Raw genomic sequence first — 24,324 nt, 5'->3', positions numbered from 1 at the left:
TCGCTTTAGAGATTTAGGAGTTGTATGCCAGAAAATGGGGTCAAAGAAATGTATATTTCACAATATCACACTGTTTCAGTAGGAGACAGCTCGACTTTCACATCTGCTTCTGTTAGCTATTAGGATATATTGTATTGATTGAAACACATGAAGAAAATTTGGTCTCACACAGACACGTAACTAGAAGAGTACTTCACCAGTCCCTGAAAGGTTCTTTCTAGGACCACAATTTCAGAATTGCTGTTCTGAGTTTTCAGGCTCTACATGTACCCACTTTGAGGAGCAGACACAACAGTCCTTTTCATTGCTTTGGTGTCTTTTTTATCCAAAGTTTCAGTCTCAGGCAGTAGAGTGTACAGTAGTGAAGAATGCAACTTTCCCAGGTGCGAGGGCTCACACCTGTAATCCCAACACTTTGGGAAACCAAAGCAAGAGGATTACTTGAGGCCAGAAGTTCAAGACCAGCCTGGTCAACAGAGTAAGACCCATATCTCTGCAAAAACTAAAAAAATTACCCGCACATGGTGACCCACACCTGTAGCTGGGGAATGCAATGAGCACTCCAGCCTGGCAGCCTGGGTGACAGAATGAGACCCTTTCTCAAGAAAAAAAAGGGGGTGGTGCTGGGCGCAGTGGCTCAGGCCTGTAATCCCAGCATTTTGGGAGGCTGAGGTGGGTGGATTACCTAAGGTCAGAAGTTTGAGACCAGCCTGGCCAACATGGTGAAACCCCGTCTCTACTAAAAAAAAAAAAAAAAAGAAAAAAAAAAATTAGCTGGCCATGGTGGTGGGTACCTGTAATCCCAGCTACTTGGGAGGCTGAGGCAGGAGAATCACTTGAACCTGGGAGGCAGAGGTTGCAGCAAGCCGAGATCACGCCACTGCACTCCAGCCTGGGCGACAGTGAGACTCTGACTCAAAAAAAAAAAAAAAAAAAAAAAAAAAAAAAAAAAAAAGAAAGAAAGAAAGAAAGAAAAAAGAAAAAAAAAAGGAACACAAGCTTTGGAGCAGGTCTGCTATTCATACCCAAATACCTCCCCTTAATCTCTTTCGGTCTCATTTACAAGGTCCAGCTCCAGAGGAATGGAGTCAGTGTTGTGAAGTAAGAAAGTTAATATTTCATTTATATAGGCGAAGGGGTGGCCAGCCCCTCCACACCTGTGGGTGTCAGGTGGAACCAGAGACTTGAGAAAATAAATAAGAGAGACAAAGTAGAGAGAAAGAAAAGTGGGTCCAGCGGCACTCAGCATACGGAGGAACCGCACTGGCACTGGTCTCTGAGTCCCTTCAGTATTTATGGGTCATTATCTCTACCATCTCGGAGAGGGGGATGTGGCAGAACAATAGGGTAATAGTCAGGAGAGGGTCAGCAGGAAAACATGTGAACAAAGGTCTCTGTGTCATAAATAAGTTTAAGTAAAGGTGCTGTGCCGTGATGTGCACACACACAAACATCTCGGTGCAATAAAAAGCAGTATTGCCGCCAGCATGTCTCACCTCCAGCCCTAAGGCTGTTTTCTCCTATCTCAGTAAATAGAACATACAATGGGGTTTTACACGGAGACATTCTATTCTCATGGACATGCAGGAGACAGATGCCTTCCTCTTAACTACAAAGAGGCCTCCCTCTTTCACTAATCCTCCTCGGCACGGACCCTTTCCAGGTGTCGGGCTGAGAGACCATCAGGCCTTTCCCTTCCCAGGAGGCCATATCTCAGGCTATCACATGGGGAGAAAACTTGGACAATACCTGGCTTTCCTAGGCAGAGGTCCCTGTGGCCTTCTGCAGTGTATTGTGTCCCTGGGTACTTGAGATTAGAGAATGGTGATGACTTTTAACAAGCATACTGCCTTCAAGCACTTTTTTAACAAAGCACATCCTGCATAGCCCTAAATCCCTTAAACCTTGAGTCAACCCAGCACCTGTCTCTGCACATGTGCTGTACACATGGCTTGGGGCTAGGGTTGCAGATTAACAGCAAGTTGAGGCAGAAGAATTTCTCTTAGTACAGAACAAAATAGAGTCTCTTATGTCTACTTCTTTCTATATAGACACAGTAACAGTCTGATCTCTTTCCCCACATATAGGCAAGCACACAGGACTTTTTAGCAGGATTACATTTTTCATAGAAGATTGGTACATAGTTATAGTAATTTGGTTGGCTATAGACAATGTTTCTTTTTGGGAAAAGTACATGTAACTTTTTTTTTTTTCAATGTTTTTTGATTTGGAGTCTGGCACTGTTGCCTGAGCTGGAGTGCAGTGGCACAATCTTGGCTCACTGCAACCTCCTCCTCCCAGGTTCAAGGGATTCTTCTGCCTCAGTCTCCCAAGTAGCTGGGATTACAGGCACCTGCCACCACGCCCGGCTAATTTTTTGTATTCTTTTTTTTCTTTTTTTTTGAGACGGAGTCTCTCTCTGTGGCCCAGGCTGGAGTGCAGTGGCCAGATCTCAGATCACTGCAAGCTCCGCCTCCTGGGTTCACGCAGTTCTCCTGCCTCAGCCTCCCGAGTAGCTGGGACTACAGGCGCCCGCCACCTCGCCTGGCTATTTTTTTGTATTTTTTAGTAGAGACGGGGTTTCAACGTCTTAGCCAGGATGGTCTCGATCTCCTGACCTTGTGATCCACCCGTTTCGGCCTCCCAAAGTGCTGGGATTACAGGCTTGAGCCACCGCGCCCGGCCCCAATTTTTTGTATTTTTAGTAGAGATGGAGTTTCACCATGTTGGCCAGGCTGGTCTTGAACTTCTGACCTTGGGATTCACATGTAACTTTTTTTTTTTTTTTTGAGAGGGAATCTTGCTCTGTCTCCCAGACTGGAGTGCAGTGGCACGATCTCGGCTCACTGCAACCTCTGCCTCCCGGGTTCAAGCAATTCTCCTGCCCCAGTCTCCCAAGTAGCCGGGATTACAGTCGTGAGCCATCGTGCCGGGGGTATGTAACATTTTTTTAACAGAGGATGAAATAGTCATGGATTTCCTGCACTCCAGCCTGGGTGACACAGCGAGACTCCCTCTCAAAAAAAAGAAAGTGAATTAATCTATAATCTGAGAACAGAAGTTGTAAACTATATGTGACTCACAGCCATATCTCTCTCGAGGCTTAAAATGTTTTTTGGGATTGCAACAGCTTTTAAATTTTTTCTTTCTCTCTCTCTCTTTCTTTCGTTCTTTCTTAGTGTTGCTCTGTTGCCAGGCTGGAGTGCAGTGGCGCGATCTCAGCTCACCGCAGCCTCCGCCCCCCGGGTTCAAGCGATTTTCCTGCCTCAGCCTCCTGAGTAGCTGGGACTACAGGCACATGCCACCACGCCCGGCTAATTTTTTGTATTTTTAGTAGAGTCGAGGTTTCGCCGTGTTAGCAAGGATGGTCTCAATCTCCTGACCCCATGATCTGCCCGCCTCCGCCTTCCAAAGTGCTGGGATTACAGGCGTAAACCACTGCGCCCAGCCTAAATTTCATTATTTTCTGTAGCTTCCTGGCCTTTCGACTAAGGCTCATGTAAATTTTTTGTTATTTCTACACCAATTTCTGTAGATTATTATGAGAATTAAGGGAGATAATTATATAAAGGGCTTAACACAGTGTCTGGCATTTAGGAAGAAAGCAGTAAGTGGTAGCTATTATTTATTATTATTTTTTGTGATGGAGTTTCGCTTTTGTTGCCCAGGCTGGAGTGCAGTGGCCTCCCAGGTTCAAGCAATTCAGAGAGTTGCTGGCCGGGCACAGTGGCTCACGCCTGTAATTCCAGCACTTTTGGAGGCCGAGGTGGGTGGATCACCTAAGGTTGGGAGTTTGAGACTAGCCTGACCAACATGGAGAAACCCCATCTCTACTAAAAACACAAAATTGGCCGGGCGCTGTGACTCACGCCTGTAATTCCAGCACTTTGGGAGGCTGAGGAGGGCGGATCACAAGGTCAGGATATCAAGACCAGCCTGGCTAACCCGGTGAAACCCCGTCACTACTAAAAATACAAAAAATTAGCCGGGCGCGGTGGTGGGCGCCTGTAGTCCCAACTACTGGGGAGGCTGAGGCAGGAGAATGGCCCGAACCCGGGAGGCGGAGCTTGCAGTGAGCCGAGATCGCGCCACTGCACTCCAGCCTGGGAGACGGAGCCAGATCCGTCTCAAAACAAAAAAAAGAGAGTTGTGGTTTGATGGCCGGTGGGGGGGCGGGGCGGTGGTGAGGGGCGGGGCTTAGTGGTTCACGCCCACGGCTACAAGGCCCAGTCAGACCCGTGGAGCAGGTGGAGTTCCGCCCTCGCGGAGGAGGTGGAGTTCCGCTCTCAACGTCGCAGCAGGCGCGGAACTGGGGTTGCGGCGGCTAAGTGTGTTTCCGGTAGATTCCCAGGGGCGGTCGGAGGTGTGGACTGTTCCTGCCTTCATGCTCTGGGAAGATGTTCTACCATGTGAGCAGGGCCCAGGGTGGCGGCAAGGGCTGGGTGGAAAGGAGGAGCAAGGCCAGGCGCCGGCGCGAGGCTCCCTTTGTGGTCTGATAAGCTCCCAGCGCGTGGCCTGGTCGCCATCCCTCTTTTCTCCGCAGATCTCCCTAGAGCACGAAATCCTGCTGCACCCGCGCTACTTCGGCCCCAACTTGCTCAACACGGTGAAGCAGAAGCTCTTCACCGAAGTGGAGGGGACCTGCACAGGGAAGTGAGTGCCGAGCTCACCGCGCCGCCAGATCGTTCGATGCGCACACGGGTCGCTATACCTGCAAACCCTCCGCAACTCCTATTAGTCCTGCCACCCACTCTAGGGACCCCGCTCACCCTCTCAGGCAGCCAGTTGCTTCCTGCTTTGGGTTCCCAGGGCGCCCTCTGCAATGCTGGACAATAAGACTTCCTTCCCTCAGCTGAGATTGGTCATTCATTCATTTACTCCTCAGACATTTTAAAAACACTTGGTGTGTGCCAGGACCCGTGTTGGGCTCAGAACAAGGTAGAATGGGAACAAGATAGAATGAGGCCAGCTCTTGTGGAGCTCACAGTGTAGTCATTGTTCCTGTGTCTCCTCTCACTCTGTCATTCTGCTGGTTTTCTCTTATCCCCTGTGTCCAGGGACCACACACCGTGGGCCTCTATATATCTTCTGAATGGATGACCAGAAAAAGTGGATCGAAAGTTTGGGGGAGGAAGGAAGTAGACTGGGACTTGACCATCTCTGGGCTTTGCACTGAGGGCCTTCTGTGATATTAATGAGCTGGGACCCAGCCCAGGGCAGTGGAGTACTTGGGCCTCCAGCATCAGAAAAACCTGCAGGAACATGCAGATTCCTGAGCCTCCTTATTCCCTACAGAATCAAGACTCTGTGAGGCAGACCTGAGAATCTGCATTTTAAGAAGATGATTCTCAGGCATCCCGAAGATTGAGATCTGTTTCCTCAAGGACTCCAGCCTTCTTGTACATTTACTGTGAAATTACCAGAACAGCATTTGGTCTTATACATACTGATCTGTGTTCTTTTTTTTTTTTTTTTTTGAGACGGAGTCTCGCTCTGTCGCCCAGGCTGGAGTGCAGTGGCCGGATCTCAGCTCACCGCAAGCTCCACCTCCCGGGTTCAGGCCATTCTCCTGCCTCAGCCTCCCGAGTAGCTGGGACTACAGGCGCCCACCACCTCGCCCGGCTAGTTTTTTGTATTTTTTAGTAGAGACGGGGTTTCACCGGGTTAGCCAGGATGGTCTCGATCTCCTGACCTCGTGATCCGCCCGTCTCGGCCTCCCAAAGTGCTGGGATTACAGGCTTGAGCCACCGCGCCCAGCCCATACTGATCTGTGTTCTGTCTTCTCTTGGTCATTAAGCTCTCTGGGAGCAGAGGTGCTATCTACTTGTCCTTTTGCTCTCCCCGACACTACTCCCAAGAGCTCAGTGACTTTTATTGCAGATGTCTCTAGAGGCTCTTGGACACACAATGTCTTTCTGTTTCTCATCCTCCTTGCAGGTATGGCTTTGTAATTGCTGTCACCACCATTGACAATATTGGTGCTGGTGTGATCCAGCCAGGCCGAGGCTTTGTCCTTTATCCAGTTAAGTACAAGGCCATTGTTTTCCGGCCCTTTAAAGGGGAGGTTGTGGATGCTGTTGTAACTCAGGTCAACAAGGTGAGACCATACGTAGGGGAGGCATTGGGGTAGTCTCTCAGTAGATCTGGGTTGGGTCCTGGCTCCACTTCATAACTGTGCCTTCAGCTAAGTCACTTTACTTCTTTTTTTTTTTTTTTTGAGACGGAGTGTTGCTCTGTCGCCCAGGCTGGAGTGCAGTGGTGCCATCTTGGCTCACTGAAACCTCTGCCTTCTGGGTTCCAGTGAGTCTCTTGCCTCGGCCTCCCAAGTAGTTGGGACTAAAGGCAGGTGCCACCATGGCCGGCTAAGTTTTTGTACTTTTTTAGTAGAGATAGGGTTTTGCCATGTTGCCCAGGCTGATCTCGAACTCCTGAGCTCAATCTGCCTACCTCGGCCTCCCAAAGCGCTAGGATTACAGGTGTGAGCTACCACGCCTGGCCATCACTTTACTTCTTGTGCTGCACTTTCAAATTGTATGGTAATCTTCCCTGCCCAACTCAGAGGGCAAGAGTCAACATTAATAGTCATAACAATAAAAGCCTGTGTTGATTGAGTAGTGACTGTGGGCCAGGTGAAGTGCAGAGACTCACAATGACTAAAAGGTGGGTGCTTTCCTTTTTTTTTTTTTTTTTTAAGATGGAGTTTAGCTCTGTCGCCAGACTGGAGTGCAGTGGCACAATCTTGGCTCACTACAACCTCCGCCTCTGGGTTCAAGTGATTCTCCTGCCTCAGCCTCCCAGGTAGCTGGGACTATAGGCATGCGCCACCACGCTCAGCTAATTTTTGTATTTTTAGTAGAGATGAGGTTTCTCCATGTTGGTCAGGCTGGTCTCAAACTCCCGACCTCAGGTGATCTGCCTGCCTCAGCCACCGAAAGTGCTGGGATTGTAGGCGTGAGCCACTGCCCCCGGCCAGTGGGTGCTTTTTACAGAAGCTGAAGCTTAGAAGAAGTTAAGTGTATTGGCCAAGATCATGTGGCCAACAGGTGTTCAAATCTTGGACTAACAGGCCTAAGCTCTTTAATACTTTAAAATGAAAGGTTAGGCTGGGCATGGTGGCTCACATATGTAATCCCAGCACTTTGGGAGGCTGAGGTGGGCAGATCACCTGAGGTTGGGAGTTCAAGACCAGCCTGGCCAATATGGTGAAACCCTATCTATACTAAAAATACAAAAATTAGCCAGGCATCGTGGCATGTGCATGTAGTCCCAGCTACTCGGGAGCCTAAGGCATGAGAATCACTTGAACGTGGGAGGTGGAGGTTGCAGTGAGTTGAAATTGCACCACTGCACTCCAGAGTGAACAACAGAGCGAGATTCTGTCTCAAAGTAAATACATAAGTAAATACAAATGAAAGCTTAAAAAAAAAGAGAAGAGGGCTGGGTGTGCTGGCTTACACCTATAATCCCAGTGCTTTGGGAGGCAGAAGTGGGAAGATTGCTTGAGCCTAGGAGTTTGAGACCAGCCTGGGCAACACAGCAAGACTCTGTCTCTACAAAAAGTTTTAAAAAATTAGCCTAGCATGGTGGTGTGCACCTGTGGTCTCAGCTACTTGGAAGGCTGAGGTGGGAGGATTGCTTGAGCCCAGGAATTCAAAGGTACAGTGAGCTGTGATTACACCACTGCTTTCCAACCTGGGCAACAGTGAGAACCTGTCTCAAAATTTAGAAAGCAAAAAACAAAAACACAACACTTGAGGGGACAAAGAAAAGCAAGATCACTCTTTTTTTTTTTTTGAGACGGAGTCTTGCTCTGTTGCCAGGCTGGAGTACAATGGCGAGATCTGGCTCACTGCAACCTCCGCCTCCCGGGTTCAAACGATTCTCCTGCCTCAGTCTCTTGAGTAGCTGGGATTACAGGTGCGCTACCACACCCAGCTAATTTTTGTATTTTTAGCAGAGACAAGGTTTCACCATGTTGGTCAGGCTGGTCTTGAACTTGTGACCTCATGATCCACCCGCCTCGGCCCCCCAAAGTGCTGGGATTATAGGCATAAGCCACCGTGCATGACCATAAGATCACTCATTTTTTTCTAGGTTGGACTCTTCACAGAAATTGGACCCATGTCTTGCTTCATCTCTCGACATGTAAGTCTAGGCACACTGGGTGGGGCTGAGGAAGAGAGATACCCATTCATTACCATCTACTGAAGCATCCTTTTAAAGTGCTACCCTAATCTCACTTTCCTTTCAGTCCATCCCTTCAGAGATGGAGTTTGATCCTAACTCCAACCCACCATGTTACAAGACAATGGATGAGGTAAGTGGACAGAAAGAAGTCAGGAAGAGGAAGAGAGAATCAGTCATCCTGAGGGAGAATATTGGCCTGAGGATGGCCGAGCACAGATGGTCCCTGAATTACCATGGCTTGATTCATGATTTTATGACTTTACGATGATGCGAAAGTGATGTGCATTCAATATGCCCCCGGGCTTACAGTGAAGTAGTTGTGATGTAACCTCTCATAAACTGAGGAGCATCTGTACACTGTTCCCTCCTCTCCCCAGGATATTGTGATTCAGCAGGACGATGAGATCCGCTTAAAGATTGTGGGGACCCGTGTGGACAAGAATGACATTGTGAGTCTTTTCCCCACCTCTACCTATACCAGGCTGAGCGGAGAGCTGTTGGATTTCTTGCCACCTAGTTTCAGGGGGTTCTATGCTCTTCTGTCAGGAAGAAGGGATGGATGGGCAGAAGGCCTGGGGCTGCGGGGTAGAGGTTGGTTCTGTGCTCATCTTGGCTTCACTTTCTTTTTACCATCTTTCCTGCAGTTTGCTATTGGCTCCCTGATGGACGATTACTTGGGTGAGTGCCTGATCATATGGGCTGGGGTTATTGCCTGGAGAAGGGGTGTGTAGGGGTGGGGAGTAATACAGGATTTAATGCCCAAATGAGAGAGAGACAGAAGAAACTTTCACGCTGTCTGGTTGAAAGATCCAGGACACGTTCCTTGGGATGAGAAGTACATGGTTGTGGCTGCCCCCAAATTCTGGGTCTAACTGATGCACTTTTTCTGGTTTCACAGGGCTTGTAAGCTGAGCCTAGTGGCTTCCTACCCTTGGTCCTGATGTAGGAAGTGTGATTGTCACACTTACCGTGTTGTCCAGAGGTCCAGTCTGGCTGCTGTTGTGGAGGCAAGGAAGGCAACTCATTCCAGAAGGCATCTGGTGCTTCTTTTAGCTTAGCTACTGCCTCCTGATTTTTCAGCATGTGTTCTAAGTATAAAAAGTCCTTGGTTCTCATGGAAGTGTTATCCTCTTTTTTTTTTTTTTTTTTTTTTAGCAGTAACAATAACTCTTTAAGGAGGCTGTGGAGTTGTCTGCTTACTCGCCCCTCTTTCTTATACTGATGCGTCTGCTATCCTCAGCCACCCAGGGGAGCTGACTAACCCATTTGTCCAGGTTTAAAGGTGACCTCATTGAAGTCAAGGCTCTGATGTTGGGTCTTTGGCTTCCAGCAAATGATACAATCATTAGCGGCATTCTGAGTACTGATATAGTTCCAGAGTGTTTGCTCTTCTCCTGCCCTTAAAAGTAACCAAGAGCGTAACTGGGAAAGAAGGGAGAGGAGACAGCAGACAGGGAGAGATGAACAAGAGGCTAGTAATGACACAGGCTATAGGATCTCAACACAGCCCTTCCTAAGATGGGTATATAAACAACAGTGTATCACTATACTACACTGAACTGAAGATGTAAAAGGGCTCAGAATCTAGTTAGGGTACAAAAATGTATGAAATACCTACAGGATTAAACAAACATGCCAATTTTCCCTGACACTATACCTCGGCAATACTATTTGTCTACCTTGGAATGCCCTTTCCCAGCTTGTCCATTTCCTATCTACTAATCTGTGAAATTTCATTTCAGTTATGTTTTTTTTTTTTCTTTAACTTTCTTTGACTACCTTGGGAAGCAGAGCTCTAGCAGAAAACAAGAAAGCATGGTATTCGGATTGATACAGAGCCGGTTTAAGTCTTAGCTGGACTCGGGAGGATGAGGGATGAGACAGGAAAATCGCTTGAACCCGGGAGGGGGAGGTTGCAGTGAGCTGAGATCCCTCCACTCCACTCCAGCCTGGGCGACAGCGAGACTCCATCTCAAAAAAAACCAAAAACAAAAAAGTCTTAGATGGATGACCTTCTGTTTCCTCATTATAAAATGGGCAGAAAACCCTCTTTGGAGGCTGCTATATCAGACATGATATGTTAAAGTGGCTGGCATAGAGCCTGGTCCATGATGGGCACTCAACTTTTTTTTTTTTCTTTTTGTTTTTTTTTTTTTTTTTTTGAGACGGAGTCTCACTCTGTAGCCCAGGCTGGAGCGCAGTGGCGCGATCTCGGCTCACTGCAAGCTCCACCTCCTGGCTTCACGCCATTCTCCTGCCTCAGCCTCCCGAGTAGCTGGGACTACAGGCGCCCGCCACCGCGCTCAGCTGAATTTTTGTATTTTTAGTAGAGACGGGGTTTCACCGTGTTAGCCAGGATGGTCTCGATATCCTGACCTCGTGATCCGCCCGCCTCGGCCTCCCAAAGTGCTGGGATTACAGGCGTGAGCCACCGTGCCCGGCCTCAACTTTTAATTATCATAATTATTATATAATGCATCCCAAAGCCAGTGCAGTGGTGTGTATCTGTAGTCTCAGGTACTTAGGAGGCTGAGGTGGGAGGATCACTGGAGTCCTGGAGTTCTTCCCAAGTTCTCAAACAGGGGAATAACACCAAGCCTGAAAGGAAGAAACTGATGGACAAAGAAGCAGCTCATGGATCCTAAGCATGTGGGTGCCGGTGAGGATGTAGGGTGTGGCATCGAAAAGGCTGGCACTAATAAGAAAAAAGAAAAAAAAAAAAGGCTGTCACCTGTGGAGGAAGGGAACAAGTGGGATGCCCTGGAGATGGTTTCCAGAACTCTTCTGAGCTTTGAAGGTTGGTAGTAAGGGAGTCTGAAAGTTATAGCCTCCTAAAGAGGTCACAGGGTAATAGGGTACCATGTGCCTGGCAACATGCTAAATCCTTTACACACATTTCTGAATCTTCACAACAGTTCCATGGACTAGATTTCGTTATCCCGCTTTATAGTTGATGAGACAGGTCAGACAGGTGAACTAATATGCCTAAGGTCACACAGCTAGTGAGCCGTGATTTTTTAAGACTAGTCTGGGCCTGGTGTGGTAGCTCTTGCCTGTAATCCCAGCACTTTGAGAGGCCGAGGTGGGTGGATCACTTGAAGTCAGGAGTTTAAGAACAGCCTAGCCAACACGGCAAAACCCAATCTCTACTAAAAATACGAAAATTAACCAGGTGTGGTGGTGCGTGCCTGTAATCCCAGCAACTCAGGAGGCTGAGGCACAAGAATCGCTTGAACCATGGAGGTGGAGGTTGCAGTAGGCTGAGATTCCTCCACTGCATTCTAGCTGCGGCAACAGAGCGAGGACTCTGTCTCAAAAAAAAAAAAAAAGGCTGGGCATGGTGCCTCATGCCTGTAATCCCAGCACTTTGAGAGGCTGAGGCGGGCGGATCACAAGGTTAGGAGTTCAAGACCAGCCTGGCCAACATGGCGAAACCCCATCTCTACTAAAAATACAAAAGTTACAACACTTAGCCAGGCATGGTGTCGGACACCCGTAATCCCAGCTACTCCAGAGGCTGAGGCAAAAGAATCACTTCAAACTGGAGGGCACGGTTTGCAATGAGCCAAGATCATGCCACTGCACTCCAACCTGGGCGACAGAGTGAGACTCAATTTCAAAAAATAAATAAAAATAAAAATAAATGAATAAAAACAGTCTGACTCTGGCCAGGTATGGTGGCTCACGCCTGTAATCCCAGCACTTGGGAGGCAGAGGTGGGTGGATCACAAGGCCAGGAGTTCAAGACCAGCCTGGCCAACATGGTGAAACCCCGTCTCTACTAAAAATAAAAAAAATTAGCTGGGTGTGGTGGCGAGTGCCTGTAATCCCAGTTACTTGGGAGGCTGAGGCCGGAGAATCATTTGAACCTGGGAGGCGGAGGTTGCAGTGAGCCAAGATGGTGCCACTGCACTCCAGCCTGGGCGACAGGGTGCTACTCTGTCTCAAAAAAAGGAAAAAAAAAAAAGTGTCACAACAAAGCCATCATAGTTCTTGCCAGGCGCTGGGTGTGTAGAGCGAGCCACCTTTCTCCCATCTGTGGTCATGGAGGTCTCACTACTGCCTTCCCTGGTCCCTGCCTCCACTCGGATTGGGAGCAAATGAGCTCCAGACAGGGTGGATACAGGTTCACTACATCTAACAGGTCCCTGGCAGTCCCGGCCTCCCTCCCATCTTTTAGTGTCTCCAAGGTTGCTGATGGCTGTCCAGAACAGTAAACCTAAGCAAGGAGCTCTGCCAGCTGTCCAGGTCTGGCTAAGCTGACTTCAGGCTCAGTCAGACCTTAGAGGAGAGGCCCCTCTTTCTCTTAACGCACAGGTGGGCAGACACCTGAAACCACTTCTAATTTGTTTCTGAATATAACTGTAAGAGACTCTCAGCAGGGTCACATTCTCCTTTGGTGGGGTTGCCAAGACCACCACAGTCGCATCCATCTGGCTTTGCCAGCTCTGTTCCCAGAGGATTTTCTTTTCCAGCAGCAGCACCATCTAGCCCTGAGAGAGGGGAAGAGAGAGAATGTGTACATTCGTGCTCCCTTATGCTCCCATAGTTCACCCAGTGCGAACTACCCCATCTTGGGTGAACCTAAAGGAATTTACTGTATGCCTTGTGACGTATGAGGGAAAGAAAGTTTCTCTTTTTCTTTTTTTTTTTTGAGACTGAGTTTTACTCTTATTGCCCAGGCTGGAGTGCAGTAGTGCGATCTCGGCTCACCACAACCTCCGCCTCTTGGGTTCAAGCGATTCTCCTGCCTCAGCCTCCCGAGTAGCTGGGATTACAGGCGTGTGCCACCACATCCAGCTAATTTTGTATTTTTAGTAGAGATGGTTTTTCTCCATGTTGATCAGGCTGGTCTCGATCTCCCGACCTCAGGTGATCCGCCCGCCTCGGACTCTCAAAGTGTTGGGATTACAGGCGTGAGCCACCGCGCCGGGCCAGGAAAGAAAGTTTAACCTCCAACTCTGCCAAAGACTCTCAGACATTAATTTACAACAACTGTGTGAAGTGCGCATTATTACCCCATATTAGGTAATTTGCCCAAAGGCAGTGTCAGAATTTTAACCCAGCTCAGTCTGACTCCAAATACCATCCTTTACTCACTAAGCCCACTGCTTATCTATTGAGAACTGCCCAAGTAGCTGTTATCGCAGTGGGAGTTGGAGAAAGAGCTATCAGAGTGCGTGTCCAACGGTCATGCAAGGCAAGGCAGGCCAGGGCTTGTATTTGGTTCACAGGCTTGGGCAGAATGCGAAGTAGGCGCAGAAAGAGCAGAACCCTGGAGTCCGGAGCTTGCACGGGATGTTCGGCTCGGTCACAAGTCCCCTCTGCTGGGAGCCACGCTGGCTCAGGCCGGTTGCCCTGGCACGCGGGGAGGCGAGGCTACACGTTCGAGGCCAACCTGGTCAACACTGATAAAAAAAAAAAAAAAAAAAAACTTTAACAGAAGTCCCCTCTGCTTGCAGAGAGCACCTACCGAGAGCCCCATCTATCCCTTCAGGAAGGGGAAGTGGTATGTGATGCTGGGGAGGTAGGCTGGGCAGGAAAACTAAGCCAGACATCAAAATCTAAAGCTTTGCTTCAGCCGCGAAAATGCAGGTGCTCAGAAACTCGAGAGCAAACAAGACAAAGAAAATGAAGACGCTGTCCTTGTGATTGTTTATTTCCTCGTGACTACTGGGAGGAGTAAAAAAATAAAATATGCTTATTAAACGTGTGTCAAAACATAATACACACTCGCAAACGTAGCAAGAGAGGTTGCTTTAAGAAGCGCGACTCTTCAGCGTCTCGTGACCGCCGGTCTCTACAGGCTGTTCACACTAGCCAATCAGGAGCCAGGAAACCTCCTGGAGGGCCGGAAACTTTCCAAGGCGCCCGCCGATTGGCTGTACTTGTGGAGGGCGGGGCCGGGGCCCCCAGAGAGGGAATTAGTGAGCTGGTGAGTGGGCGCCCCTGCCGCCGCCCCCGCCGCCGTCGTCTCCGTAGCAGCCTTCGCCACGCCGGGGTCTTCAGGTGAGCAGGCCCTGCTCTGGTCCAAGGACTCCCCATTCCCGCCGCCGACCGCTTACTCACCGGCCTTGGAGCCCGCTCCGCGGGGGCCCGCCCCCTTGGCTTACCACGTGACCCAAGTTCAGTGACCCCTGACCTCCTCCCCCCGCACCCCCCACTCCAGATCTGGGTTGGGCGAGGCCGGGTGGGAGGGTGCGCGTCGTCGAGGCCCGGCCCGCGGAGGTCAGTTCCCACGCCTCTTCGCCAGCTTGACTAGTGGCTGAGGATGCGGAGGAGAGGTGGCTGAAGAGCGGGAGACTTTGGTCACAGTCTAGACTTCGTGTACTGGCATATAATAGGAAACTTCCTCCGCGCCTTTCGCGCGGGTGGACTAAATACTCCCATTTTACAGATAGGGAAACTGCAGCTTCACAGTGATCTATTGGCGGGTCTCAGGTCACCGAGGGGTGGGTCTCCAACCCATGTCTTTGGGCTGGGATTCAGGCCTTGTTCCCCATACAGCTGGCGGCTCCTGAAGCGGCATAGAGTAATGATTAGGAGCAAGGGGGTTGAGTCCCTGCTCCCCCTCCCTAGTTACTCAGTGCTTACTTCGTGATCTTGGAGAAGTAATGGAACATTTAACCTCTGAGTTTTGATTTCCTTGCCTGTGAAATAGACGAAATACATAATAATATCTTATTATTGAGGATATAGTGAAGTAGTCATATAAAGCACTTAGCTATGTCTCAGGCATAGTACAGTGCTATTCGTGGCCCGGCGCGGTGGCTCACGCCTGTAATCCTAGCACTTTGGGAGGCCGAGGCCGGCGGATTGCCTGAGCTCAGGAATTCAAGGCCAGCCTGGGCAACATGGTGAAACCCTGTCTCTACTAAAACACAAAAAATTAGCCCGGGGTGGCGGCGTACGCCTGTAGTCCCAGTTACTGGGGAGGCTGAGGCAGGAGAATTGCTTGAACCAGGGAGGTGGAGGTTGTAGTGAGCCGAGATCACGCCACACTGTACTCCAGCCTGGGTGACAGAGCGAGACTCCGTCTCCAAAAAAAAAAAAAAAAAGCTCGTCGGGCCAGGCTCGGTCTTCTCACGCCTGTAATCCCGGCACTTTAGAGGCCGAGGTGGGCGGATCACCTGAAGTCAGGAGTTCCGGACCAGCTTGGCTACTATGACGAAACTCTGTTTCTACTAAAAATACAAAAATTAGCCGGGTGTGGTGTCGCAGGCCCACCTTGGCCTCCGAAAGTGCTGGGATTAGAGGCGTGAGCCACCGGGCCCGGCTACAAATTCTTATAACTGGTTTGAAGGCAGAGTGCAAGGACATTGGGGGATCTAGGAAGACATGCCTGAGCAAGTGACCTTTGAACTGAAATCTGAAGGAGTGAGTAGCAGTTCACTAGACAAAGGGATTAGGGGTGGAGGACAGGGAGGAGAGAGTTTCAAGTGGAGAAAACAGCGTTCAAAGGTCCGAAAATAGGTGTATTTGAGGAAATGAAAGGAGGCCGCAGGTGGGAATGCAGAACACAAGAAAGTAAGAGGTAAGAGGTGTTGCAGAAGTAGGCAGCACATGCAGAGCTTCCAGAGCCGTTGTTCAAATTTGTTCTTTATTTCAAAGACAATGGGGAGCCATTGGGAAGAGTGCTGCGCAAAAGCCACATAGCTGCCCTTGGATGTAGGGACCTGGACGTCACTGGTGACCCATTGATCCCTGCCAGAGGAGTAGTGGGGGCAGTGCCTGGGTGGGTCATCGTGGATCTGGGCCCTCCTCTCTGAGGTGTTGATGCCTCACTTTGGCGCATGTGAGTCTACCTTCTCATTGTGGTGTGCGTTGTTGGAGTGAGTCATCAGCTACTGTTTTTGTCGGGTTCTTATTGTGCCGTATCCTGTGAAAATACAGGTTCCTGCATTTAGGCCTTGCAGCCAAACTGGGGAAGACCAAACACATAGGCAGAAAGCCCAGCTACTATCCAGCCTGGCCAACATGGCGAAACCCTGTCTCTACTAAAAATACAAAAATTAGCTGGGCCTGGTAGCACGTGCCTATAATCCCAGCTACGTGGGAGGCTGAGGCAGGAGAGTTGGGGGCAACAAGAACGAAACTCAAAAAATAATAATAATAATAAATAACAAAAATTAGCTGGCCGGGTGTGGTGGCGGGCACCTGTAATCCCAGCTACTCGGGAGGCTGAGGCAGAGAATTGCTTGAACCTTTGAGGCAGAGGTTGCAGTGAGCCGAGATGGTGCCACTGCACTCCAGCCTGGGCGACACAGCGAGACTCAAAAAAAAAAAAAAAAAAAAGACTGGGTAGTGTATAAAGGAAAGAGGTTTAATTGACTCAGTGCTAGGAGGCCTCAGGAAACTTAGAATCATGGTGCAAGGGGAAGCAAACATGGCTTTCTTCACGTGGCCGCGGCAAGGAGAAGTATCGAGCAAAAGGGGGAAACCATTAGATATTTTGAGAACTCACTGTCAGGAGAACAGCATGGGGGAAACTGGCTCCTTGATTCAGTGATCTCCACCTGGTCCTGCCCTTGACACGTGGGGATGATTACAATTCAAGGTGAGATTGGTGTGGAGATACAGCCAAACCATATCGATCGTCTCATTTTCATAGCAACCCTGTGAGCTGGAGAGGGCAGGCATTATTGTGCCTGTTTTACAATTCAGGACACAAGGGCTCAGACTGATGAAGGCCTTGGCCAAATTCACATAGAAAGTGACAGGGCAGGAATGGGACCTAGTTCTGTGAACCCCAACGCCTGGACTTTCTCTAGCTTCACTGTTCTTGTCCCACTGGCCAGTCTGTTTCCTTCTCTGAGCCTCAGTTTCCTCGTCTGGGTACTCAGAGCTCCTGGTTCAGAAACTCCAGAGCACGAGCAGCAAGGCTGGTGTGGAGGGTCTTGGGTCACACTCCTGGGCTCTCCAGGAGACTGGGGCAGCTTTTCCAATCTTCCTTCTCCACTCCCAGCTCCACTGGGGCCATGTCGGAGCGAGAGGAGCGGCGGTTTGTGGAGATCCCTCGGGAGTCTGTCCGGCTTATGGCGGAGAGCACGGGCCTGGAGCTGAGCGATGAGGTGGCGGCACTGCTCGCAGAGGACGTGTGCTATCGTCTGAGAGAGGCCACGCAGGTACACTCCCCTCACCCCCTGATACCTCCAACTGTCCTTGTTCCTGCCTTTTTACCAACCTCTACCCTCATTGATTTACTCAAGTGTACACTGGGTGCCTGCTCCATACAACAGAGACGGTCCACGCCTTTACAGAGCTCTACTTGTAGCTGTCTGGGCCTCCAGCAGACAAAGCGCTTGCCAGGCGTCTTCCCATGTGCTCCTCACAACAGCCCCGCTGGGCAGGCAGAGTGGGTACATACTCACATTCTACATGTGAGAAACTGAGGTGTTGACAGAAGATGTGACACCTGGGGGGTGTTTTTGTACAAGAACAGAGACGGAATCTAGGCTTTTTTTTTTTTTTTGGAATCTAGGCTTTTTTTTTTTTTTTTTTTTGAGACAAAGTATCACTCTTGTGCCCCAGGCTGGAGTGCAGTGGCACGATCTTGGCTCACTGCAACCTCCGCCTCACGAGTTCAAGCGATTCTCCTGCCTCAGCCTCCCAAGTAGCTGGGATTACAGGCGCCCGCCACCACACCCGGCTAATTTTTGTACTTTTAGTAGAGACAGGGTTTCACTATGTTGGTCAGGCTGGTCTCGAACTCCTGACCTCACGTTATCTGCCCGCCTCGGCCTCCCAAAGTGCTGAGATTACAGGCGTGAGCCACTACGCCCGGCCGGAATCTGTGCTTCTGATCGCTAAGCGTGGTCTCCTGTTTGCCTTCTCTCCAGTCTGGCCCACTTCATTTGGGGTTTCCCACGCTCCCTGCTCCACATCCTTTGACTCTGGCTTCTGTTCCCTCCCTTCCAGAATAGTTCTCAGTTCATGAAGCACACCAAACGCCGGAAGCTGACGGTTGAGGACTTCAACAGGGCCCTCAGATGGAGCAGCGTGGAGGTGAGTGGGGTGCAGGCCACAGAGGGCTCAGGTGGCATGAGGCCACTTCCATGTCCAGTTCAGGGCTGGCAGTGTGGCGAGACATTAAGGCCAAACGCTGCCAGGCGTGGTGGCTCATGCCTGTAATCCCAGCACTTTGGGAAGCTGAGGTGGGCAGATCACTTGAGGCCAGGACTTCAAGACCAGCCTGGCCAACTTGGCGAAACCCCTTCTTTACTAAAAATAGAAAAATTGGCTGGGCCTGGTGGTGCATGTCTGCAGTCCCAGTTAGTCAGGAAACTGAGGCATGAGAATTGCTTGAACCCAGGAGGCAGAGGTTGCGGTGAGCTGAGATTGCACTCCAGCCTGGGCAACAGAGCAAGACCTTGTCTCTAAAAAAGAAAAAAAAAAAAGGCTGGGCTCAGGGGCTCATACTTAAAATCCCAGCACTTTGGGAGGCCGAGGCGGGCACATCACGAGGTCAAGAGTTTGAGACCAACCTGACCAACATGGTGAAACCCCATTTCTACTAAAAATACAAAAATTAGCTGGCCGTGGCAGTGGGCACCTGTAACCAACCCCAGCTACTCAGGATGCTGAGGTAGGAGAATCGCTTGAACCTGGGAGGCAGAGGTTGCAGTGATCCGAGATTGTGCCACTGCACTCCAGCCTGGGCGACAGAGCAGGACTCCGTGTCAGAAAAACAAAAAAACACAAAAATTAGCTGGGTGTGGTTGCGGGCGCCTGTAATCCCAACTACTTGGGAGGCTGAGGCAGGAGAATCGCTTAAAACCGGAAGGCGGAGGTTGCAGTGAGCCGAGATCATGCCACTGCATTCCAGCCTGGGTGAAAGAGCAAAACTCTGTCTCAAAACAAAAAAAGAAAAAAAGACCGAACGCGCATATAAGAGAAGCAAGACACTGATAGCAACAGCAGACCAGGTGCTAGGCCCAGCCCACCTGGGCTACGTGTTCAGAAAAGAAGGAGAGGAGGCCACTGGGGGCCCAGAGGTTAGAGAAAGCTTTTTGGAGGAGGTGGGACTAGAGCTGGGCCTTAAAGGGTGGTGAAGAACTTGAGCTTGGCTTAAACTAGGCCAAGAGGAAAAGAAGGCATTCAGGCTAAGTGTTAGGTCCTCATGGTGTGGGTTTTTTTTTTTTTTGAGACAGTCTCGCTTTGTTGCCCAGGCTGGAGTGCAGTGGCGCGATCTTGGCTCTCTGCAAGCTCCACCTCCCGGGTTCACGCCATTCTCCTGCCTCAGCCTCCGAGTAGCTGGGACTATAGGCGCCCGCCACCACGCCCGGCTAATTTTTTGTATTTTTAGTAGAGACGGGATTTCACCGTGTTAGCCAGGATGGTCTCGATCTCCTGACCTCGTGATCTGCCCGCCTCAGCCTCCCAAAGTGCTGGGATTACAGGCATGAGCACCGCGCCCGGCCATGGTGTGGTTTTTCTGGAGCAGTGAGATGAGAGAGGAAGGCCATGTTTAGAAGACATTAGTGAGTTTTCAAAGTGAGTGAGTGTGAATAAGGAGGACCAGTACATGGTGTGGGGCTCAGGACCCTTCCAGTTATGGGAGGAGCAACCATGTTCTCTCCTTTGACCCAAGGAGCCTAGGATGCTCCAGGCAAGTCCCCAGTGGTGGCTCTGAGCCCCAGGCTTCCACCACTTTTCTTGGGACGTCTGGACTTCCCTCAAACATGCGCTCTCTGCCCTGGTGAGTGGAGCCTCATCCTGGATCCTGACACCTGCTCCGTCCCTGGATTCAGGCTGCTCTCCAATTCCCTTTTTCCTCAGGCTGTATGTGGTTACGGATCCCAGGAGGCACTGCCCATGCGCCCTGCCAGGGATGGTGAACTCTACTTTCCTGAGGATCGAGAGGTGAACCTGGTAGAGCTGGCCCTGGCTACCAACATCCCCAAAGGCTGTGCCGAGACAGCTGTCAGAGGTGGCTGCCGGGGTCCTGCTGAGTTGGGGATGGGAGTTGGGCCGTGAAGAGAAGTGGTGATGGGCTGGCTGGTGGAAGAGGCAGAACTTGGAGGGGTAGGCAGTACTCCTAGGGGCAGAACGCCAGGCTGACACATCTCTCTACACTGCTTCTAGTTCACGTCTCCTACCTGGATGGCAAAGGGAACCTGGCACCTCAAGGATCGGGTAAGGGGTGATGTAGGAAACAGGCCCTTGGGATGAATTTTCTCCCTTAGGTTGTGAGGGTGGTGCCTGTGTGCCCCCGAGTCCGCATCTAACGTGTTTGCCCATGCCTGCCTCGTGCCGTGGTCTAAGTGGGCACTGGGCTCTGCATAGAGGGCTCAGAGTTGGAGATGGGAGCCCAGACCTGTAACCAGTCATGATGCAACATGTTGGATGCTAAGATGGAAGTCTGGGCAGCATGCTGGGGCGGTGTTTCACCCCCAGGGTATGCTGAGCAGAGCTTCACAGAGCCTGAAGCTCTCAGGAGTCTGTCCGGCAGAGGGTGGGTGGAAGACAGGACAGAGCACAGAGGTGTGCGGAGCCTAGATGGTCAGGGCTGAGCAGACCCTAAGAGCAGTGGGAGTCTCTTGCCCTGGTTGTCCTGACTGAAAGTCTTCTTGTGGATGTGTGTGGGGATGGTGGTTGAGCGGGAGGAGGCTGGAAAGGCCGGGAGAGGGCCAGCTCTCCATCTGTCCCTGCTTCCTGCCTGTCCTCTGGCAGTGCCCAGTGCTGTGTCTTCACTGACGGATGACCTTCTCAAGTACTATCACCAGGTGACTCGTGCTGTGCTAGGGGATGATCCGCAACTGATGAAGGTGAGCAAGTGGGTCCAAGTTGGGGCGCAAATTTGAACTTATAAATTCTATGAACTTGTTTTTTTTTTTTTTTTTTTTGAGACGGAGTTTCGCTCTTGTTGCCCCGGCTGGAGTCCCATGGCACGATCTCAGCTCACCACACCCTCCATCTCCCGGGTTCAAGCGATTCTCCTGCCTCAGCCTCCTAACTAGCTGGGATTACAGGCATGTGCCAGCACATCTGGCTAATTTTGTTTTTTGTTATTTTTTTTGAGATGGAGTCTCGCTCTGTCACCCAGGCTGGAGTACAGTGGCGCGATCTCGGCTCACTGCAAGCTCCGTCTACCGGGTTCACATCATTCTCCTGCCTTAGCCTCCCGAGAAGCTGGGACTACAGGCGCCCGCCACCACTCCCGGCTAATTTTTTGTATTTTTTAGTAGAGACGGGGTTTCACCGTGTTAGCCAGGATGATCTTGATCTCCTGACCTTGTGATCCACCCACCTCGGCCTCCCAAAGTGCTGGGATTACAAGCGTGAGCCACCACGCCCGGCCTTGTATTTTTAATAGAGATGGGATTTCAGCATGTTGGTCAGACTGGTCTCGAACTCCAGACCTCAGGTGATCCGCCCACCTTGGCCTCCCAAAGTGCTGGGATGACAGGTGTGAACCACTGTGCCTGGCCTAATTCTATGAATATTTAAATTTTTATTTATTATTTTAATTAAAAATTTTTTAAAAAATTTGAGATGGGGTCTTGCTCTGTCACCTAGGCTAGAGTGCAGTGGTGTGATCTTGGCTCACTGCAGCCTCTGCCTCTTGGGTTCAAGCAATTCTCCCACCTCAGCCTCCCAAGTGACTGGGATGACAGGGGCATCCTACCATGCCCGGCTAATTTTTGCATTTTTAGTACAGACAGGGTTTCATCGTGTTGGCCAGGCTGGTCTCAAACTCCTGACCTCAGGTGATCCACCTGCCTCCGCCTCCCAAAGTGCTGGGATTACAGGCATGAGCCTATTTTTTTTTTTTTTGTTAGCGACAGGGTCTCACTGTGTTGCCCAGGCTGGTGAAACTCCTGCCCTCAAGCAATCCTTCCTTGGCCTCCCAGCACTTTGGGAGGCAGAGGTGGGTGGATCACTTGAGGTCAGGGGTTCGAGACCAGACTGGCCAACGTGGTGAAACCCCATCTTCACTAATAATACAAAATTAGCCAGGCATGGTGGTGGGTGCCTGTAATCCCAGCTACTTGGGAGGCTGAGGCAGGAAAATTGCTGGAACCCAGGAGGCAGAGGTTGCAGTGGGTCAAGATCGCGCCACTCGGGTGGATCACCTGAAGTCTGGAGTTCTAAAATTACAAAAATTTAAAAAAGAAAATTCTAAAAATGTAAATATTAGCCAGGTGTGGTGGTGGACGCCTGTAATCCCAGCTAGTCAGGAGGCTGACGCAGGAAAATTGCTTGAACCCGGAGGCAGAGGTTGCTGTGAGCCGATATCACGCCATTGCACTCCAGCCTGGGCAACAAGAGCAAAACTTCGTCTCAAAAGAAAGATCGCACCGCTGCACTCCAGCCTGGCTGGTAGAATGAAACTCTGTCTCAAAGAAAAAAAAAAAAATACAAGTATATGTTTACTGTAGACGTACATATGATATGAAAACATAGAAAGAAAAAGAAAGTGGCCAGGTATGGTGACTCATGCCTGTAATCCCAGCATTTTGGGAGGTCTAGGTGGGCCGATCATGTGAGGCCAGGAGTTCGAGACCAGCCTGGCCAACAAGGTGATACCCCGTTTCTACTAAAAATACCATAAAATTAGCCAGGCTTGGTGGCGTGCATCTGTAATCCCAGCTACTTGCGAGGCTGACGCAGGAGAATCGCTTGAACCCAAGAGGCGGAGGTTGCAATGAGCCGAGATCGTGCCACTGCACTCCAGCCTGGGCAATAGAGTGAGACTCCATCTCAAAAAAAAAAAAAAAAAAAAGAGAGTGCCAGGCACAGTGGCTAACGCCTGTAATCCCAGCACTTTGGGAGGCTGAGGCGGGCGGATTGCTTGAGGCCAGGAATTTGAGACCAGCCTGGTCAACATGGCGAAACCCTGTCTGTACTAAAAATTACAAAAGTTAGCTGGGCGTGGTGGCAAGCGCCTGTAATCCCAGCTACTTGGGAGGCTGAGGCAGGAGAATCGCTTGAACCCAGGAGGCAGAGGTGGCAGTGAGCCGAGACTGAGTCACTGCACTCCAGCCTGGGCGACAGAGACTCCGTCTCAAAGAAAAAAAGGAAAAGAGAAAAAGAAACTGAAATGTCTGTTCCTCCACCTACTTTTTTTCCTCTGTATCAACTATGATTACTCTCATAAAAACCTAAGTGGTATTATATTAAACATCTGGTTTTATAGATTGCCTTTCTCAGTTAAAAATATGTTGGACATTCAGGTTGTATTCCGTGCCATATGTAGGTATATGTGAATGAGTTTCTGTAGGTTACATTTATAGAAATAGAATTGCTAAATCAAAGAATATGAACATTTAAAATTGTAAAACATGAATAAGGTGATACACTGCCTTCCAGAAGAATACCATATTCATGTTTTACAGTTTTCTGGTGGATCCAATGCAGTCTGGGCCCTTCCTTTTAGGTTGCACTCCAGGACTTGCAGACGAACTCCAAGATCGGGGCGCTCCTGCCTTACTTTGTTTATGTGGTTAGTGGGGTAAGTGACCAGGCTGGGACAGGGAGAGTGTTTTGTAAGGAAGAGATGACCCAGCAGGTGTAGGGCTCATGGCAAGTGCTGTCAGAATGGTGGGCTCCTGCCTGTCCCCTCATGTTCCCCTAAGCTACCCTCTTCTCCCAACAGGTGAAATCTGTAAGTCATGACCTGGAGCAACTGCACCGGCTGCTGCAGGTGGCACGGAGCCTGTTTCGGAATCCACACCTGTGCTTGGGGCCCTATGTCCGCTGTCTGGTGGGCAGTGTCCTCTACTGTGTCCTGGAGCCACTGGCTGCCTCCATCAACCCCCTGAATGACCACTGGACTCTGCGGGATGGCGCTGCCCTCCTGCTCAGCCACATCTTTTGGTAGCCACTGGGCATAGACCTGAGCAAAGGGTGGGATTGCTGCAGAGCCAATTGGGTTGGGGTAAGGAAATGGGGCAAAGTCTCTGGCTTTGAGGGTCTATGAGAAGATGGGAAACCTTTTCCCTCGGAGCATCCTAGCTGGTGTGCTGTGACACACTGGGATTCTGAAAATGGATTACAAATACGCCAAGGTATTGGTTCTTCAGCCCTCAGGTTCTAGGCCAGTCACCCCTGGCAGCCTTCTTCACTTAACCCCAGCACGCCCGAATGTGCCGTACAGATGCTGTTCTCTTGGTGTTGTCTTGTGCCCTGTTGGGT

General features: G+C 50.3%; 3 protein-coding genes across 5 annotated transcripts in view; all 3 read left to right on the top strand.

Moving 5' to 3' along the window:
- The window catches only part of POLR2G (RNA polymerase II subunit G), a 188,755-nt gene extending 179,453 nt beyond the window's left edge, over window positions 1-9,302 (top strand). The window contains exons 2-9 of one of the 2 annotated variants that reach the window (XM_050757023.1): window positions 4,304-4,409; window positions 4,544-4,653; window positions 5,938-6,097; window positions 8,095-8,145; window positions 8,252-8,317; window positions 8,565-8,636; window positions 8,832-8,865; window positions 9,086-9,302. In XM_050757023.1, the coding sequence (XP_050612980.1) occupies window positions 4,398-4,409; window positions 4,544-4,653; window positions 5,938-6,097; window positions 8,095-8,145; window positions 8,252-8,317; window positions 8,565-8,636; window positions 8,832-8,865; window positions 9,086-9,099 (519 nt within the window). In that variant the 5' untranslated portion in view covers window positions 4,304-4,397 and the 3' untranslated portion in view covers window positions 9,100-9,302. Of the gene's footprint in view, window positions 1-4,303; window positions 4,654-5,937; window positions 6,098-8,094; window positions 8,146-8,251; window positions 8,318-8,564; window positions 8,637-8,831; window positions 8,866-9,085 lie in introns of those variants that run through there. The other variant, XM_050757022.1, reaches the window with a different exon arrangement.
- The window catches only part of TMEM179B (transmembrane protein 179B), an 84,096-nt gene that overhangs the window by 49,150 nt on the left and 10,622 nt on the right, over window positions 1-24,324 (top strand). The gene's annotated exons all lie outside the window — the stretch shown is intronic.
- The window catches only part of TAF6L (TATA-box binding protein associated factor 6 like), a 177,370-nt gene that overhangs the window by 145,230 nt on the left and 7,816 nt on the right, over window positions 1-24,324 (top strand). The window contains exons 2-9 of one of the 2 annotated variants that reach the window (XM_050756911.1): window positions 14,103-14,196; window positions 17,153-17,312; window positions 18,106-18,192; window positions 19,966-20,116; window positions 20,272-20,322; window positions 20,860-20,954; window positions 23,567-23,641; window positions 23,786-24,006. In XM_050756911.1, the coding sequence (XP_050612868.1) occupies window positions 17,166-17,312; window positions 18,106-18,192; window positions 19,966-20,116; window positions 20,272-20,322; window positions 20,860-20,954; window positions 23,567-23,641; window positions 23,786-24,006 (827 nt within the window). In that variant the 5' untranslated portion in view covers window positions 14,103-14,196; window positions 17,153-17,165. Of the gene's footprint in view, window positions 1-14,102; window positions 14,197-14,224; window positions 14,472-17,152; window positions 17,313-18,105; window positions 18,193-19,965; window positions 20,117-20,271; window positions 20,323-20,859; window positions 20,955-23,566; window positions 23,642-23,785; window positions 24,007-24,324 lie in introns of those variants that run through there. The other variant, XM_050756912.1, reaches the window with a different exon arrangement.

This window comes from Macaca thibetana, chromosome 14, assembly GCF_024542745.1.
Source record: "Macaca thibetana thibetana isolate TM-01 chromosome 14, ASM2454274v1, whole genome shotgun sequence".
Classification (NCBI taxonomy): domain Eukaryota; kingdom Metazoa; phylum Chordata; class Mammalia; order Primates; family Cercopithecidae; genus Macaca; species Macaca thibetana.
Note: the sequence above shows the minus strand (reverse complement) of the source record. Positions and strands in the feature narration are given on the sequence as shown.